This window comes from Meriones unguiculatus, chromosome 10, assembly GCF_030254825.1.
Source record: "Meriones unguiculatus strain TT.TT164.6M chromosome 10, Bangor_MerUng_6.1, whole genome shotgun sequence".
In the NCBI taxonomy this organism is placed as follows: domain Eukaryota; kingdom Metazoa; phylum Chordata; class Mammalia; order Rodentia; family Muridae; genus Meriones; species Meriones unguiculatus.
The window spans coordinates 107,331,322-107,349,189 of record NC_083358.1 but is presented as its reverse complement, the minus strand read 5'-3'; the positions used below and the strand labels follow the sequence as shown (position 1 = coordinate 107,349,189).

The 17,868-nt window shown below is 45.3% G+C and overlaps 1 protein-coding gene across 1 annotated transcript in view; it reads left to right on the top strand.

The window, feature by feature from the left end:
* The window catches only part of Notch2 (notch receptor 2), a 138,764-nt gene that overhangs the window by 31,719 nt on the left and 89,177 nt on the right, over positions 1–17,868 (top strand). Inside the window, exon 2 of the mRNA XM_021632350.2 lies at positions 4,967–5,048. Within this exon, the coding sequence (XP_021488025.1) occupies positions 4,967–5,048 (82 nt within the window). The remainder of the gene's footprint in view (positions 1–4,966; positions 5,049–17,868) is intronic.

Here is a 17,868-nt window from a genome sequence, read left to right as displayed (position 1 = left end):
CATCACTTGTCAGAGCAACGAGTGAAACACATTGAAGGCTGCTCAGATTACACCGTCTGGGGTACCAGACTTAATTACTCATGTTAGAGATTCTTAAAACAAAGGGAGGCTTTTAAACCCGTGATACGTAGCTGGCACAGCCCGAAAAGCTCTTGCAAAGCCTAGAAAATTGTGATGAGGAATCCATCAAGTCTGGATACCTTTAGTCTGTTTTTACAAAGATGAATTTCTGGAGCATTAGACCCGGTAAAGATCAATGACACTTTCCTTGTTTGCAGTGTTCGTATACAGTGGCAGCTAATAAACTTGAGTAAATATGGAGCCTTGTCTGGACTAAATGGCAATGAGGGCCTGTGCTGTTTTCTTGGTTCTTTGTAGAAAGATTTGGATAGTGGGTACCAAGAGGTGTACTGAAGGCATCTAATAAAAGCAATTTTTGCTGTTTTTATATTTTTTCTCGAGTCATTTGGCTAGGTCAGTTTCTCTCTGTTCTACCCCTTCCTTCCCTGTAGGCTATGAGGGCGGTGTGGACAGACTGTTCCGCTCATGGTTGATCTCCACACAGTGCTAGTTGAGGGCTGTGCTCCTAGGTGGCGTGGGCTTTTTGCTTATGCGTAGTGCTAATTGTACATTTAGTGAATCACTGCTTTTTATTGCCTTTTTAAAAGGGGAGCAGTAAGCTCTGCGTAGCTTGTTTTATTAGAGTGCTGGTGACGGCAACTGGGAGGAATCAGTCCCATTTACTGATATCACACTCTATATTAAATTGTGTCATTTTCCTTTGAACTTGACAAGCTTCAGTCAGTTTCCCTCCCACTTGAAGTAGCAGCTGTGACCTGACCAGCTGTGACCGGTCCCATCCTCCATGGCCTTCCTTCTGTGACCAATGTTTAATTCTTTTTTTTTTTTATTTTTAATTTATTTCTATTTTATGTATATTGGTATTTGACTGCATATATGTCTGTGTGAGGGTGACGAATCCCCTTGAACAGAAGCTACAGATAATTGTGAGCTGCCGTGTGGGTGCTGGGAATTGAACCCAGGTCCTCTGGAAGAGCAGTCAGTGCTCTTAAGCCTCAATGTTTAATTCTTATTGCTATTAGGCCCTCCACTCAGATGGGCCTTTCTTACTACTATCTGAAGACTTTGTGAAGGATTTGTACTCACTTCTTTTTTTTTTTTTTTCCTAGAGCATACCACTGTCGAAAGTGGTTTTATTTACCTATTTTTTTTTTTTTTTTGTTATCCATTTTCCTCTAAAAGAAGCAGCATTGTGAGAGGATGGATATCTTTGTTGACCACAATATCCCTGACATTAGGGCCTGCACCTACGTTGCTAGTGGACACGCTGTGTTCTGAGTATTAGAAGGCAGGTCTCAGCCGGGTGGTGCTCAGAAGGCAGGTATCTGTGAGTTCCAGGCCAGGCTGCTCTACATAGTGAGTTCCAGGACAGCCAGAGCTACAGTGAGATCCTGTCTCAAAACACTGAAAAAAGGAAAAATGCTAGAAGCTGTCTTCTAAATATTGTGTCACACTGCCAAGTGACTGGGATGGAAGTCCACTTTCCTGTGTTTGCTTTGCTTGTTTTGTGGGTGCATTACAGAAATACAGACAACAGCATGAAAGATTGGTATTAACCTTGCTAATGTGTGCAGTTTAGGAAGAAAAGTTGGGCTGGAGTCTCAGGCTCCATCCACTCTTCGATTTGAGCGAACACTTCGCTTTCTGACACAAGTGAGCTGTCTTCATATTTGCATTTAAGTTGTTAAACTGAAATGTTCACCCAAAAGTAAGACCACTGAATCTTGAGGTGTGCTCTCTCTCAATCTCTCCTGTATCAGTCTGGTTTACAAAGTTTTAGGTTTCCTTCCTTCCTTCCTTCCTTCCTTCCTTCCTTCCTTCCTTCCTTCCTTCCTTTTTTTGGCTTTTGGTTTTTCGAGGCGGGGTTTCTCTGTGTAGCCTTGGCTGTCCTGGACTTGCTTTGTAGACCAGGCTGACTTCCAACTCACAGAGATCCCCCTGTCTCTGCCTCCTGGAGTGCTGGGATTATGGGCATGCACCACTGCAACCGGCTAAGTTTTAGTTTTTTATATGACACATAATTACAGCATTCACTTAGAAGTAGCCCTAGAATAGTCTTTAGTCTCAAACTGCCACCACCTAGATTATGCAAAGTCTTTGGTGTTTGGATTAAGTGAGTTGGGAGATTTCTTAAGTTGGACACTCAAATCTTAGTGCATTTGTTCTGTTCTCAAGCATGGGGCTCCTCAGACCTCTTCAGCATCGCCTGGGACTCATCGGGGCTGGCGAAATCAGTCCTGGTACTGATTTAACAGATGCCTCTGATGCATACTGAACTTGGAAAACTGTGGCTGAGGAAATGTTAAAGGTTCAAGGTAGCAGAATTCCACAAACCAGCCAAGGGGTATTAATTATTAGCCTGGGGAGACCACCTCTTTTTTTGGTCAGTAAATTGGATTGGTTCTCTAGGACAAGGCTGTAAAGTTATTTGCTAGATTGATTGCCACATATTGACTTTGGGTTGTTTGTATTCTATGAACCTGTCACTGTAATGATTTGCTAGGACACTTAATAGGAACAGGCTGTGATTTTTTTTTCCCCTGCCTGTGGCTGAGTCGTAGGTGGCTGGGTCTTCATGCTCTCTTGGATAAGCGTCTCCTTATATACTGCATATTTTTTATGTGCTTCTTAAAACTTGCTGTATTTCTTACACCTTGTTACCTTGTGTGTGGTGTAATGTTGGTGCGTTTGTGGGTGGTATGCACTCTGAGTGACCCTGTGTGTACATGTCAGGGTCAGAGGAGAACTGCTGATATCTTTCTCTACTTCTTTTTCTCTGACTGTCTTGAGACAGGGTCTTGATCTGAGCAGAAAACTTTCTTTTAGGGGTTAGCCTGGCCGTGCGGTAAGCTCTGGGATCTGCCTCCACTCCCCCCCACCCCTCCCCCTTCACGTTGAGATCCCAGGTGTGCACAGGCATGCCTGGCTTTTGCAGAGTGCTGGGGATCAAACTCAGGTCTTCCTGCTCCCACAGCAGGTGCTCTCATCACAGAGCCCCAGCCACTCACTGCTGGCTTACAGGAGATGTGGGACATTTAACCCAGCCTAGACTGGGGTAGGGAAAGCTTACCTGTTTCAGCTCACAGGTAGTATGAGGTGGTGCCTTGCGTGCAGTTGTACAGCCAGGTACAGGAGACAGGACTTAGGACTCACACTGGCTTCTGCTCACTGGAATTCTTGCAGAAGGCAGAACCGACACTTGCTCTGTGCCTGCTGGGCAGTCGCATCCGGGGATACTTTCTGTTTTTAAAGAAGAGAGATGCAGGCTCTCACTGAAACTAATAAAAGTGTCTAAAGAGAATGAAAAAATCAGTTTGATAACTGCAGTATGGAAGAAATAACCTGACGTCAATTTGTGATTGTAGTAGTTGTGCAGGACTTATCAGGGTGGGAAGATGGAGTTCTCAGCCTTACACGGAAGTGGGATGCGGATGAGATATCCCTCTTCCAGAGCCCGCCCTTCAGTGCACAGCCTCATGAGTGCCTCCATGATGCCAACAGCTGTTTCAGAGATGGAAGGCCTGGAGCTCAGGCCAGTTCTACCACCAGATAGGATCTGATAGCTCCTGAGGAAGCCACTTAGCCTCTTTGGCCCTCACTGTACAGCACATGGTCACAATAATGGCTGCCCATCCCTGGTATTGGGAAGTAGACTTGTCTCTGTGGTGACACCTGGGCCTGGTCACCCGGTCAGTTTTGTGTGTGACTCTCTGCCTCACCGGTGTGATAATCTGACAGCCCACTTGCCCACTCTGTTTCTTCAGCTGTGGAAAAGGGTGTGATAAAACCCCTTTCATTTTTTCAGGGCTTTTGTCAGTGCTTAGTTCCTGTGTGTGGAGTGCTTGTTAAATACTTCTGAGGGGTTTATGAACCTCTTGATGGTTGGATTAGGTTTTATCTTGCCTTTCTAGTAGTCCTTAGGAGTCTTGATGTGCATTTGGTGACAAAAATTCCAACTCTAAAAGCTAAACATTCAGGTACCAGAAGTGGGACTGGGTGGACTTTGCCCTCTCCTGGCTGAAATCAGTGAATTTGTGGGGTGTGGCTCCCCTGTGCCCCCCAAGCAGTCTGCTTTGGGGGGCCTTGAGTAGTAAAGTGTTTTCATTGTCTCTCAAGGGGCGCAGGGGAAACGCGTTTGAGAGCTTTTCTTTCTGTGAACATAAAACTAGTCTCTGCTTTGTTCACTTTAGTCCTTTCTCCTACAATCTCTGGCACCATCTATCTTCTTGTTGCTTTTTGTGGGTCCTTGAAATGAGAGATCACGATGGATTCCTTTCTCCATGGATTTAGATTCTCCTTTTGTCTGGGTCCCATTGGTAGATGTTGACACTTATGACTTCATGGTGAAGCGGCCTGTTTTATTAAGTCTTCACCTGAAGCCAAGCAACCCCTTATCTGGTCAGCAACTGTCCACTCAAGTCTTACACAGTCAACAAAGGATTTTTTTGTCTTTTTTTTTTTTTTTTCAGACGGGGTTTCTCTGTGTAGCTTTCTGGCTGTCCTGGATTTCGTTTGTAGACCAGGCTGGCCTTGAACTGACAGAGATCTGCCTGCCTCTGCCTGTGCTGGGATTGCAGGCATGTGCCACCATGCCTGGTACAACAGTGGATTCAGACATACTCTTCTTAAGAGTCTAAGTCCTAAATGGATCACGGCCTGTTATGGTTGGTGCAGCTTTGGCGATCTTACTGTCACTGGGACATGTGACTGTGCACTGAACATCTGGGCTTCTGTGATTGGAGGAGCCAAAACAATGACAAGTCAGTTAAAAGTCTAATTGCAGAGCAGAGGTGGTATGGGAATGATTTCTCTTTAGATCCCACTTTGCAGTCTAAGTGTTATGATTGATGCTTGACTTCTGACTCCAGTTTGTGTTCTCTTTCAGCTTTGCAGTGTCGAGGTGGTCACGAGCCCTGTGTGAATGAAGGGACCTGTGTTACTTACCACAATGGCACAGGCTACTGCAAGTAAGTTCTTTTATATGGCATCTCTCCATCTCTCTGGGCGCACTCTGCTTGGGCCATTTTTATACTGTTGATGTATCTGTGAAATGTTGCTCGTTCCTAGACTGTTCGGATGTAGTCTTTCTGGGTGGTGAGGATGGAGGGACCTGATGGCTAGATAGGATGGTGAGAATACCCATATCCCGCCATCGTCTTTATCATTATGAAAGGGTTTTAGTGAGTGGCTACTGAATATCTATTGAGTCCTTTCTCTTTTATTTTTCAGCTTCAGACACAATTTTAGAATCTTGTTTCTCTCATGTTTTCAACTCACACCAAGTATATGTCTAATTCTGGCCACTCTAAGTGAATGTAAAATAGTCATTTGAAAACTTTAATCCCCTTGTTTAAAAGTCCAGTTCTGTGGAGCAAGATGTAGATGAGCTTGTAGGATGGAGGAGGGCCAGGACTGTGTGTGTGTGTGTGTTGGGAGGAACACATGAGTGGGGAGGGGATTGGACCTGGAAACTTGAGGAACCTCTTGATTCAAGAATACTTTTTTTTTTTTTCCTGTTTTTTCAACAATCTAGTCTAACCTGATGTTTTTGTTTGAGGAAAGCTGTGAGATGATTTCATATACAGTTTCTTTCATTTATGTGTTTGTTTTCTTATTTTTGAAACAGTGTTCCACTGTATAGCCTTGGCTGCCCTAGTACTCCCTTTGTAGACCAGGCTGACCTTGAACTAAAGGAGATATGCCTGCCTCTGTTTCTCAGCATCCTTGGATTAAAGTATGCACTACCAAACCAAGCTACATGTCTTTTTTTTTTGTTGTTGTTGTTGTTTTTTCTGTATAGCCTTAGCTATCCTGGAATTTTCTGTGTAGGCTAGGATGGCCTTGAACTCAGGACTCAGAGATCTGCCTGCCTCTGCCTCCGGAGTACTGGGATTAAAGGTGAGCCTGGCAAGCTACATTTCTTACTGATGATATATTATTATTATTATTTTTTTAACCATAAGACGTTTTGGTAGTAAGGTTTCTTCATCTCTTTAAACCAGGGAAATAAGATTTGGTAATAGGAAATTGCTATTCCTTTTTCTTCTATTTTTGTGATACCTAAACCCCCTCAACCCCCAATAGAGTTGATTCTGGCCCTAGGATCGAAATTCTTTAATGCCATAAGATTTTATTCTCAAGTCAGAAACAATTTTCTTCAACAAAGTGAAAATATTTTAAGCTGTGATGACAGTAAAATTTAACAGTAGTTTGTTTGGATTAGACTTAGGATAACATGCGAAATGAAAGATTTTATACAACCGATTGTGGCCACTCACTTGGCTTTTAGCTGGGAAAATAAAACCCACACGATGCATTCTCCTGCACACGGAAGATGAAAAGGGAGGGAGTTAACACCTCAGCTGGCCACTGCGGTCTTGTTTGTCTTCTCACAGTCTGCTTTAATATTCAGCCCTCTGATGGTCTCAACAGGCACAGTAGATCGATCACCTGTTGAGCCTCTGAGTAGCTGGTGAAAGTCTGGCTTTGTGAGGTTCTGCACAGCTAAGGCCTGGCGCAGTGCCTGGTATTCTGGGACTGTAGAGCAGTGACTTCTGTTGTGCTCATTCTTCCAGAGGCAGTGGTCCTCAACCTCCCTAACACTGTGACCCTGTAATATAGTGCCTCATGTTGTGGTTGGTGACCCCAACCACAAAGCTGTTTTCATTGCTACTTCATAAATGTAAGTTTGCTGCTGTTATGAATCATAATGTGAATACCTGTTTTCCGGTGGCCTTGGCAGCCCCTGTGGAGAGTCATTCCACCTCAAAGGGGTCACAACCCACAGGTCGAGAACCACTGTTTTAGAGCGCTGTAAGCAGACACCTCAGGTAGGCCGCTGAAAACAGAACCAAGAACGGATGCCACCTAAGTGGATGCCACCTAAGTGCAGCTCAGTGAACACTGAGTTCATTGGGGTTCTTTGTTGGAGCACAGGTGACTCAAGGGCAGCTGCTGCACTGAAAAGCCCACACCTGCATGGTGACAAAATCAAGAAAGCTTCTCTCCTGGATCTCCTGCGTAACTCCTCCTGCATAACAACTTGAAGGCATCTCTACAGTGAGCCTGCTCTCCCTAGCAGTTAATTGATGTTTTGTTTTTTTTAATCCCTGGAGCTGGGTTTTGCAAATTATCTCATGGCTTCCATGTTTTTCCTTACGACTTGTAAGTGTCAAGCAGCTGGTAAGCTGCTCTTACCAGCCTCCTCCTGCCTTTGCAGGAAACAGTGTCCCATTGGTTCAGTATTGTTTCAGTTGGGAGGAAACAGCCACACACGCTCCTTGACTTAAAAGGTCCATATATACAGAGTTCAGTACATACCATCCTTTTCCTGTCTCTTATCTGTTTATCTTAATGACATTGATTTCCCCCTCTGGGAATTTTACTTGCTTTGTGTAACATTGGCCTGGTAGAGAGGCAAGCTAGTTGGATATAACTGGACTTAATGATTTACGCAGGGGGAGTTTCACGTAGGTTATAAATGGTGGCTTCTATATGTCTGATATGAGAGAGGAGATTTCAGGGAGAGCAGTCTCTGAACACTGGAAAGGACAGTAATTAAAGTCACTTTTAGGGAAATGCAGTTTAGACTGTTAGCCTTGGATTTGGAGCATGACCAGGGAGGCGTGGTTGCCCCAGTTCCGAGAGAAACCCTGTACAGTGATGCACATGTTAGAAGTGGAGTCAGCTGCCATGGCGTAACCTGTAATCCCAGCACTGTGGAGGCAGAGGCAGGCGGATCGCTGTGAGTTCAAGGCCACCTGGGTCTACAAAGCAAGTCCAGGGCAGCCAAGGCACTCCAAAAAAAATGTGGAGTCAGCCTAGAGCTAGGTGTGGTACACACCTTTAGTCCCAGGACTTGAGAGGCAGATTATCTTCATGGGTTCAAGGTTAACCCAGTGAGTTTCAGGCCAGCCAGAGATACACAGTGAAACCCTGTCTGGAAAAGGCTGTCTAATTTCTGCCCCCCAAATACTTGTTAGTTATTGATTAGATAGATTTGTGGGTAGAGTTCCGGAGGCATCCCTCAGGTAATCTTTCAACCCTGCTGCAAAGGAAGGAGGTTTGGAAAAGGAGGAGTAAGGGAGAAAATTGGTGGAGCCATCCTTTTGGGAGACTTAGGTCATGAAGGTGTACGTTAGTGTCCTCTGGACGGCAGTCAACGTGAGGGAACGCAGGTGAGTGAGAACGGTAGCACAGAGGCTGGCCCCTTGTTCCTCAGTGCTGCACTACCCTCTCTGGACTCTGCAGCGTCATTTCAAGTAAGCTGGTGTTCACTCACACACCTCTCAGCATCCTTCACCACCTCTCCACCCGGGAAACAAAGTGTCCCATTGGTTCAGTAAATATTTTTCCAAAATAGTAAGTGAGCCTTCCAACACTTAGAGGGTTATGAAAATTACAGCAGGCACGCAGGGCATGTGATTGTCTTTTATTCCTGAGGTTTCTTAGTGGATTAAGGGAATGGAGTTGAAGCCAAGTTCCTTTTGTAGGGGGTAGGGTGGGAATTAGGAGAAAAATGTTTTGGAGTGGAAGGTATCCCAGAACCTGTTAAGATGGCATTATGCTGCTGATTCAGCTAAAACCTAATGATTGTTTATAGAAATGATAGAAACCCTTGATAAGATCACATTGACAGATGAGGATAAGTACTTTCAAAGATAGGTTTTGTGCACAGATCAACTTTTTTTTTTCTCTCTTTTTTTTTTTTTTTTGGAGCCCAAGGACCCTGTCACAATGTGGTACCAGGCAAAGGGAACCTGTGCAATCTTGCATAAAACTCAATTACTGCTGCTAAATAGTTGCTGTCAGCTCTTAATAAAGTCCTCTCACTACTGAAAGTTAAGACATTTTATTCTCTCCCTGTCCTACTGGGAGGTGTAAATATATAATTAAGTTTGGATGTAATTAATCACTTTTGAGTTGTTTGTTCCAAGCTTTCAAGTATAAACCACCTCAAATCCCATTTTGATTAAAAATCACAGGCAGCTCATGTCTCCTAGGATGCCGGGTGTAGGTGAGGTCATGAGTTACCCAGTGTGCAAATGTTCACTGTAAGGACATTTTTATCGGAGTTAAAGCCCTCCTCTCTGCTGATTGGAGCGGTGAGGTTGCCAGTGGCTTCGCTCCTCTCCGCTGCGCCTTGTCTCATCTGTGGGCTCATGGTTTCCTTCATACTCTGCTTTAAATGGCTGACTGGACACTGTGGGTGATGCATTTGGATTGTTAGAGTTGAGGTAGTGGCTGCATTTCAGCTGATCACTGCAATCCTCTTCAGGCTTGGTTTCAGGCTTTGTTAGGTAGATCTGCTTCTGTCTCACCCTTCGTGCTGGGATGTGGCCCCCATTTCCAAGATGTGACTCTTCAGAGGGCCACTGGGCAGTGTGAGGTACCGACCAAGCCTAGGATGTTTTTATCAAGCCCTCTATCTTACCAGGACTTGTTTTCTAAGTCTTTGCAGCCATCTCACTCTCTCTTTCTCTTGGGCCTTGTTCTTTCGTCTCCCTTTTGTACAGCTAGAAACCACTGAAGGGTCTGTACAGAGTTGGGTTCATACTTTGAGTTACACCTCCCAGGATGTCGCCTTTTCCAGAGTTTTGCCTTTCAAATTCCATTTGTCTCCCAGCTCCTGACGCCTCTGCCTTGCTCTCTGTTGGAAAGACATCCACTGCCTGCTTGCTTTTTTTTTCTGTAGTGCTGTCTGAACTGGAGACAGCAGCTTGCAGAGGGAAAACAGCTGAATGTGGGTTTTCTCCGTTTGCTTCCTTCTCCTCTCAAGGCCTATGTCCTTTGTAGCTTTTAATATCTCATCCTGAGTTTATAACTTGTATGTGCAAGAAAGTGGCTCTGGTGATTGTTGCTGTTGTTCTCAAGGATGCAAATTGGAATTGCTAGGGTCCTGCCTGTTGTGGGTGAGGTGCCTAGCACAGCATTAGAGAAAGAAGGAAAAGTCACATGTTAAGCCATACAGTTGCAGAGGTTCCTGTGGATGGGAGCTTGCTCCTGGAAACCTTTAGTTTGTATCTGAAATTTACATTTTAAAGTACATCTGGATGAATGCAGAATGTTATAAAATGCAAGTGTGTGTCACATTTTATCCAAATCTTGTCTGCTAGCTGCAATAAACATGAGCAACCAAGTATTTTCTTTGCCAGGATTAGGAGTGATGTTGGTGGTCCAGGCATCTGAAATCCATCCAAGAAAACTGGGCTGGTTGCCTTCATTGTCCTTTTAACACATTTGGGTATCATAGCAGAGATCAGAGAACTGGACTCCCTCAGAACTCAGCACTCAGTGATGGAGGCTGTGTCCCCCGTGCTAGTGCTGCGGTGGTGGTCTCAGAAGGGTGTGTTCCCAAGTTGTGGCTGACTCAGCATTAGGCCTTTTCATCACCTTCTCCTTAGTACATTCACTGCTCTGAAGGGGAGCTGAAGATCAGAGCCCTACAGTGGTACTGTCCACTGGCCAACCATTTGCTTGCTTTCCTGCCAAGCTGTCCCTGCCAGCCTGGTTCCGTCACACTGGGTGCCCTAGTCACTGGAGCATCTTGTATGTATAGGGGGTAGCAGGGCCAGCCGTACCTCCATAGTCTCTTCATTTTTTTTCTATAACCTCATTTAAACATCAAATGAAGAGTGGTATCCTTGCCTTATTAAAAACTTTTCACAGGGTAGGTTTTCTTTTTTTCTTTCTTTCAATTAACTCAAGAGTTATTTATTGTGTGGATGGAGAGAGAGCTCAAGGGTGGTTAAAAGTACTTGCTCCTCTGCAGAGAACCCAGGTTTGGTTCCCAGCGCCCGGATCATGGCTCACAACCATCTGTGATTAGTTCTAAGGGATCTGAAGCTCTCTCTGACATCTGAGGCCAACAGGCGTGCAGATGGTGCACATATTTACCTAGAGACAAAACACCCAGACACAGAAAGTAAAAACAAACAAAATCTTAAAAAGAGAGTGACTTATCAAGTCTCATCAGGACTGCCTGGATCCTCTTCCTCTGTGGCCCGGCAAGGCCGTATCACCAAGGGGAAGTGATCAAAGAGCAGGCAACTGAGTTCATGACAGAGGCAGCCCTTGTCCCCTTACTTGGGAACCCGTATGGAGACTGAGCTACTGAGCAGCTACATCTGAGCTCCGGGTCTAGCTATGGGCACATGGCAGAGGAGGAGAACTCCCCCTTTCAGTGGACTAGAGGAAAGGGATAGGAGGGGAGAGGAAGCAAGGGTGGGCCTGGGAGGTGTTGAGGGAGGAGCTTCAGTAGGGTTATATAATGAATAAATTGTGGGAAAAAAAAGAATAAATCTATGAAATTGGAAAAAAAAAAACCAAAAAGAGTGACTTACTATACTCTGCGTGGGGGCACTGTAGGCAGCACCCACGGTCAAGTCTGTGGTGGTGGTTGCAGTTAATCGATACTATTATGTTACTTTATACTCTCTGGAAAGTAAGGCAGCAGCTGTTGCCAGTTCACTGGGCTGGATGACTTAAAGCAGTGGAGGGTGATCCCTGCAGGGCTGTTGTGAAGTCATGTGGGAAATAGCTGATTGCAGCTGCAGCGGTGAACAGCAGAGCTGGGGCCATGGTGAGGGGCTTAGGCACAACCTCAGGTGTGGATTTAGGACACTTGCTGAAAACCCAGCCATCAAGACCAGTGATACCTTGATGCCACATTTCAAAGTATCAAAATTAAAGCCAAAAATGGTGAAAAATTCCAACATGCTGAATAAGGGGATCAGCAATTCTGATTACTGTCTTTGCTTCAGGCTCCGGTGTGGCTCAGCCTGGCGCTTGTGAGTGGATTAAGTCTTGGAAGAGTCCTGCCTGGAAGCATGGGCAGAACATAGATTTCTATGCCGATAGACTCAAGTGTGAGCCTCCTTCCTGCTGGCAATCAGATCCTTGGCAATGGAATGACCAAAGTGCTAGCTGACTCTTGTTCTAGACCAAGTTAAGGTCTGGGACAGTTAAGCTGTCGTCAGTTAAGCTGTCTATATGAAATACATACTGGCAAATTCTTGCCTGTCAGTCATGTGTCTGCTCAGAGAGTTTAAATAATTTCCCCAATATCTTCAAACTTTTTAAAAAACTGACTCAAGACGACCTTTTGGAAAATGTGCCGACATTTTCTGTCTCAGCTCACCTATCAATAAAATGGAACCAAACTGCTTATTAAAGTGAAAGCTCAAACAAGGCCTCCCAAAAGGAAGTGTGAAACATTTGAAACACGTGACTACTAGAATATGATTAAATCTCTTCTTTTATTAATTGGCTTTTATTTGTTTACTTACCTGTATTTATTTGTGTGTGTGCATGCATAGGAGGTCAGAGCACAGCTGTCAGGAGCCTGTTCTTTCCCATTACATGGCTTCTAAGGCTTGAACTCAGGTTGTCGGGCTTGGCGGCAAGCACCTGTGTCTGCTGTGCCTTCTTGCCGGCCCCTTAGTTCCTGTCCTAAAAGTCAAAACAGTGGTATTAGGCAGGCCAGAGCATCTCCCTTAAGGGTCAGCCTCCCCCCGTGCCCTCTGCCAGTATATGATGAGGTGTAAGAAAAAGGCAGTCAAGTGAGGCATGGAAAATACTGCTTTTCAGTAGAAAAAAAATTAAAATAAAAAACCCGAAATGTTCCCATTTCCTGATTGAGAACGAGCAGGGCCAGAGCAGTTTTGGGCAGCTGGGACATGAGATGGGTGAAGTCCAGTGGCTTCTGAGATGTTGCTGTCTGCACAGAATCACCCTTTAAACGCAGCCTGTGGTGTCTGCATAGTGAGTTCCCCACGCACCGATGTGTGTCAAGCAAGGCTTTGCCTCCTGTAACAGTGCCATTCCGGCACGAGCCTTGCTCGCACTGTCCTTTCAGACTCCTTCAAGCTGTGTGTGTGTGTGTGTGTGTGTGTGTGTGTGTGTGTATAGCTTTGCACATGGGAGTCTTGACCACCAGTGTCTTCAGCGCATGGTAACAGAGTCCCCGTGCTTTCCAAATCCTCCTGATGCTTTAGGCTGAACCCAAAAATGTTGTCCGATGCAGAAGGAGAAGGCTGCCCGTAGGCTTTGCCTCAGTCTCTGCCTGTGCTGGGTAGCTGCCAATAAATTAAATCAATTAATTTTGGCTCACAGAGCTGGCAGGGATAGATTGGAGTTTAGCTCAGCTCCTTTGAACACGGTCTCCAGATTAACCGTAATCCTGTGTGAAGTTGCTCATTGTTCAGTCATACCTTGTCAGCACCATCATTTCATATAGGAATTCTTTTTTTTCCCCCCCTACTTCTCTTCCCTGGGAAGCAGAATGAGAAATATTTCTCTTTCTAGAGAAGCTTAATTAAATTCTTCATTTTAGTTTTAGTTTTTCCTATATCTACCCTTAATCAAAATTGAATGGAAATATAATTATGTAGAGATTTCCAAGCTTTGATAAAATAGCATAAACATGCAGGCATGCTGGAGCCTTTTCCTCAATGCTCAGGAGTCAGACTTCCCAGGAGTGAAGCTGGGCGTCTTGCCCTCTTCTTTTTACATGTACGTATCTGTGAATGGGTGTGCATGCATGTGCACAGGTAAGAGGAGAGTGTGCTATTCCCATATTTGTATAATTTGAGTTCTATTTTACGTCCAACCTGGTGCAAGGTAAGTTAACATTTCTCTTCGATTTTGCTACATTTTCTAGGTCTCATTTATCACTGTTAGTGACCTTTCTTTCCTGAAGACACAGTCATCTGGGTCTAAGGTCCTCGGACAGGAACACCAGGCTTCCTCTTCTTCTGATGCCATAGCTTCTGTTTAATGTGCTCCTCTCAGAAACAGTCCCATTGTCTTCGTGAGAAGGACTTTAGGAAAGAGGAGCAAAGGCTAGGGCAGTGGTGATGGGTGGCATTGCTGAAAGAACAAAGAATCGCGTCCCCCCTTTCCCCTCCTGAACAAAGAGAAAAATTCATGAGAACATAGTCTGGCTTGGAATCTTAGTGGTCCTAGAAGCCCTTAATTGCAGTTTCCTGTTCCACAGAGGTGGTTCCTCTACTGGATTGTTCATCTGTCTCAGTATCTCTGTTACACGGGGCAACTACAGACTGTTTTATCAAATATGAACACTTGGTGTCCCCTATAGGATGGCAAGGACCCAGAGGCACTGCCTTTACACATGCCCTGGGTGTAGGTACTGTGGATAAGGAAGACAGAGGCTTCTCAGGCCTTCCTTTCTTGGCAGTGTAAACAGACTAAAAAGGCCTAAATATGGCTCCATGTTGGTTGCCTTCTTTCAGTTGAAATTCTAGTCCATGAAATGTCTTCCTGAACCAGTGTGTGCAGCAGTCTGGTTTCAGTGACAGCTAAAGTGGTTGGGACAAACATTCCTTTAGCACATGTTAGCATGAACGTGTGCTGATGGAATTCCTAGCATGTGAGGTTGGGGAAAGGGCCCAAGCACAGGAAGAGAGAGCAGCTGGTAGCAATTACCTTCCTTCCCTTGACTTTCTGGCTTGGCGTTGACTCATCGTCTTGCCAGACAGAGTTGGCCAGGTAGGCTTGTGGCTGGCTGTATTATGCAAGAAAGTCAGAGTCCCAGAATCTCATAAGCTAAGAAGAAGAATGGGTTTGGAAAGAGGGAGTGATACAAAAACAGAGGCAGTGACTACGGGTGGTTTCCACAGGCTGCACAGTTTGTTCTTTTAGTTGAGAATTCAGGCATCTCACAGTCACATCTGTCCAGCAACCTATCAGCCAGGTTCGATTTGTTTTAGGGATCCAGAGTAAGTGAGTATCTGTTAGCCAAGTCTTCGGTTACCCCAAATTAGCTCATGTCCTTTACTGCTTGTTTCCTCTAATTATATAGTACATATCCAAACCCTCAATTATCCAGAATAAACCAGGCTGCCTGCTCTGTGTGGAAAACATTTGACAGCGGTTATGATTTTCTTGCCTAGCCCTTGGCAGGCCTTAGTCATTTAGCGTCCTGGCCCTTTAAGATTGTGAAACTCTGGCTCTTGTGTAAGTCAGGCAAGTCTCCTTGAGGAATTTCTTCACTGGGCAGCCTGCCCTTCCGAAACCTTAGTCATTGTGAGCGGTACCCTGGAACCTCCTTGACTCTAAGTTTTCTGCCATAGCCCTATTTGTCTATAATATTTGTGGTCTCTGACTCTCGGACTCACATTGCCGAAACTCATGCGTGTGAGTGTCTGGGTCAGTCTTTAAAACTGGACAGCACTTGACTAGTAATAAAAAGGTGACTCACTTCCTTCCAGGCAAAGGCTGGCACTGACTGTCAAGAGTTTGTAAGATGCTTCTACAGTTTCTAAAGCTCCGTGCTGAGCTTTACGTAGTCCCTCTAAATTGTTTGCTTTTGGAGGCAGGCTCTCTCTCCACAGCCCTGCTTGGACCTCACTAAGTACACTAAGCTGGCTTTGAACTCACAGAGATCCACCTGCCTCTGCCTTCTGAGTGCTGGAATTAAAGGCGTGCACCACCATACCTGCCTCCTACTGGGTTTTATAGGAGTTAATGACAGCATCATGAGCAGGGGAGTGAGCGGGAGGAGCCTTTATACTGAGTTGAAAGGAATGCCTGAAAATGAGGTCTGGAGAGAAGTCCTACATAAATTTCTCTAACGGTTGACTCCCTTTGAGGTTCAACTTTGTATTCTCTTCCCAGACACTGTCTCACACATCAGTTGTTTACATGCCTCCTGTAACTTACCTGAAGGTTGGAAATGTCTCCTGTCACTCTGTGCTGAAGAAAGCAGGCTGCTGCACTGGCCTGGAAAGGGATAGAGGTCCTTTGGGCTCTGGGTTTCTTCTTGTGCCCTTATTGTTTGAATACATTGTTAGTTCTCTTTTGTGTGATCTTCACCTCCTTGTGCTTCCTGTGAGGGCTTAGCTCCACGTGAGACATGAGCAACAATCCACTTCCATAAGCATGCACGGCCCATTTCAAGGACAGCTGGGCACCATGAGGGCTATGCTGGGTGGGGGTGGGGGGCATGGGAATGATTGTTGCTCCAGGAGTGGGACTTGAAGTTATTACATCCTGGGTAGAAGAGCCGAAGGAGCCAGTATTGAGGTCATCATACTTCAGAGGAGGTTGAAGGGACTTAGGCTGCATGCACATTCCCATTCTTTATATTTTATATGTGAAGAGCAGAGGCCGAACACAGCTGAGTGAGTTACTCTGTATTATATGACTGACTAGAATATAGACAGGGACTGAGCTATTTTTCTTGATCCCATTAGGCAAACTGGATGTCTGACCTGTTCTTTTTCTTCATGGTAGCAACCCTTTAAGAGCTGATGTGAGTGAACATGTAATCATGAAGGCAGAACTTAAAAAGGAACACAATTTTGGGTTTTTGTGGAGCGATTTAAAAGACCAGGCATTTTCATGTTTTAAAGTTCGCTGACTGCACAGTGTGGAGATCATTTGTAGTTCCTGGTGGGGTGTGTGTCCCTGGAGTTCCAGGGCTCTGAACAGAACGGACAGACACTAGACAGCTTTAAAGTGACTGTTGGAGACTGTTTGGTCAGGCATCTGACTTTTAGAAAAGGTTTGCCTGTTATTATGATGTGTGTCAGAGTCCTTGCCTGTGTGTGTGAATGTGTGCCACATGGATGCTTGGTGCTCCTGGAAGGCCAGAAGAGGTCATCAGATCCCCTGCCGCCAGAGTTCAGAGGGATGTGAGCTGCCTTGTGAGTGCTGGGAACTGAGTTCTGGTCCAGAGCTCACAGCCAGCCGCTGAGCCGCCTGTCTGCAACCAAGCATCTTCTTTTTACTACAAGGGAGACTGAGGATGAGACAAGTGAAGTGACTTGTTCAAGGTTAGATGTCCAGCAGTAGAGCCAAGGCTGGTCTAGAGGAATGGGCTGTGGGCAGCAACTTAGCCAGCAGGGTCAGTGGCCGTCCTGAAGTCCTGGGCAGAACATTTTAAAAACCACATGCTAATTACACTTTAACATGGACTCAGGTAGACAATAAACTCCTGACTGGTAGACACACACAGCTACGTACATTCACACACATGTTTGTGTGTATGACAGCCTTGGATTGTGTGTGTATATGCACACACGCATGTCCTTGAGCATCTACCCATGTCCTCAAAGTGTCTCCTAGAACCATCGTGACTGCTCCTGGGCAGTGTCTGCAGTGGGGTGCTGAGGAGAATGTAGGGACAAACGTACTGGCTTTTCCCTGGCTCAGTCTAATCAATGAAGCGCCTCTCCAGAGACTGCATGAAACAGGACATGTGTGTGCGTGTGCGTGTGACGGTTTCTGCCGTCGATTGGATTTGGCTTCTGTCTAGAAGCACAGATTCAGCCTGGGCTACTTCAGGCTCTCAGGTCTGCGGTGCTTGTTACCACTGCTGCCCCTAAAATGTTTTCTTGTGTGCTTTTGCGTTTGTTTTAGATGAGCCTGAGTGATGCGCTCAGCCTGCCTGTCGGATGTTTACTTTCTGTGGTATGAAAGACCACAAACCACTGTAAAATCTCAAATACTTTTTACTCTCGATAATTGATTTTTGCCCCTGCATTTGCCCATGGTTCTAGATAAATGCCATGTTAGGGTTAGCACTATTAATGATGTCAGCAGATGTCTGTTATTTTTATTATCTTAGGCATTTAATTGATTGATTGATTGATTAGTTTTGGTGTTGGTATCCACTCTGGCATCTTGTTCTCTACCCCTGAGCTACACTCCCAGCCTTTGTCTTTGGATTCATGCAGAGGCTGTGACAGCCGACAGTGATACTCCTCAGACCATTGGGCTGCCTTTCTGAAATTAAGCATACTTCATAATGACTATTTCTACACT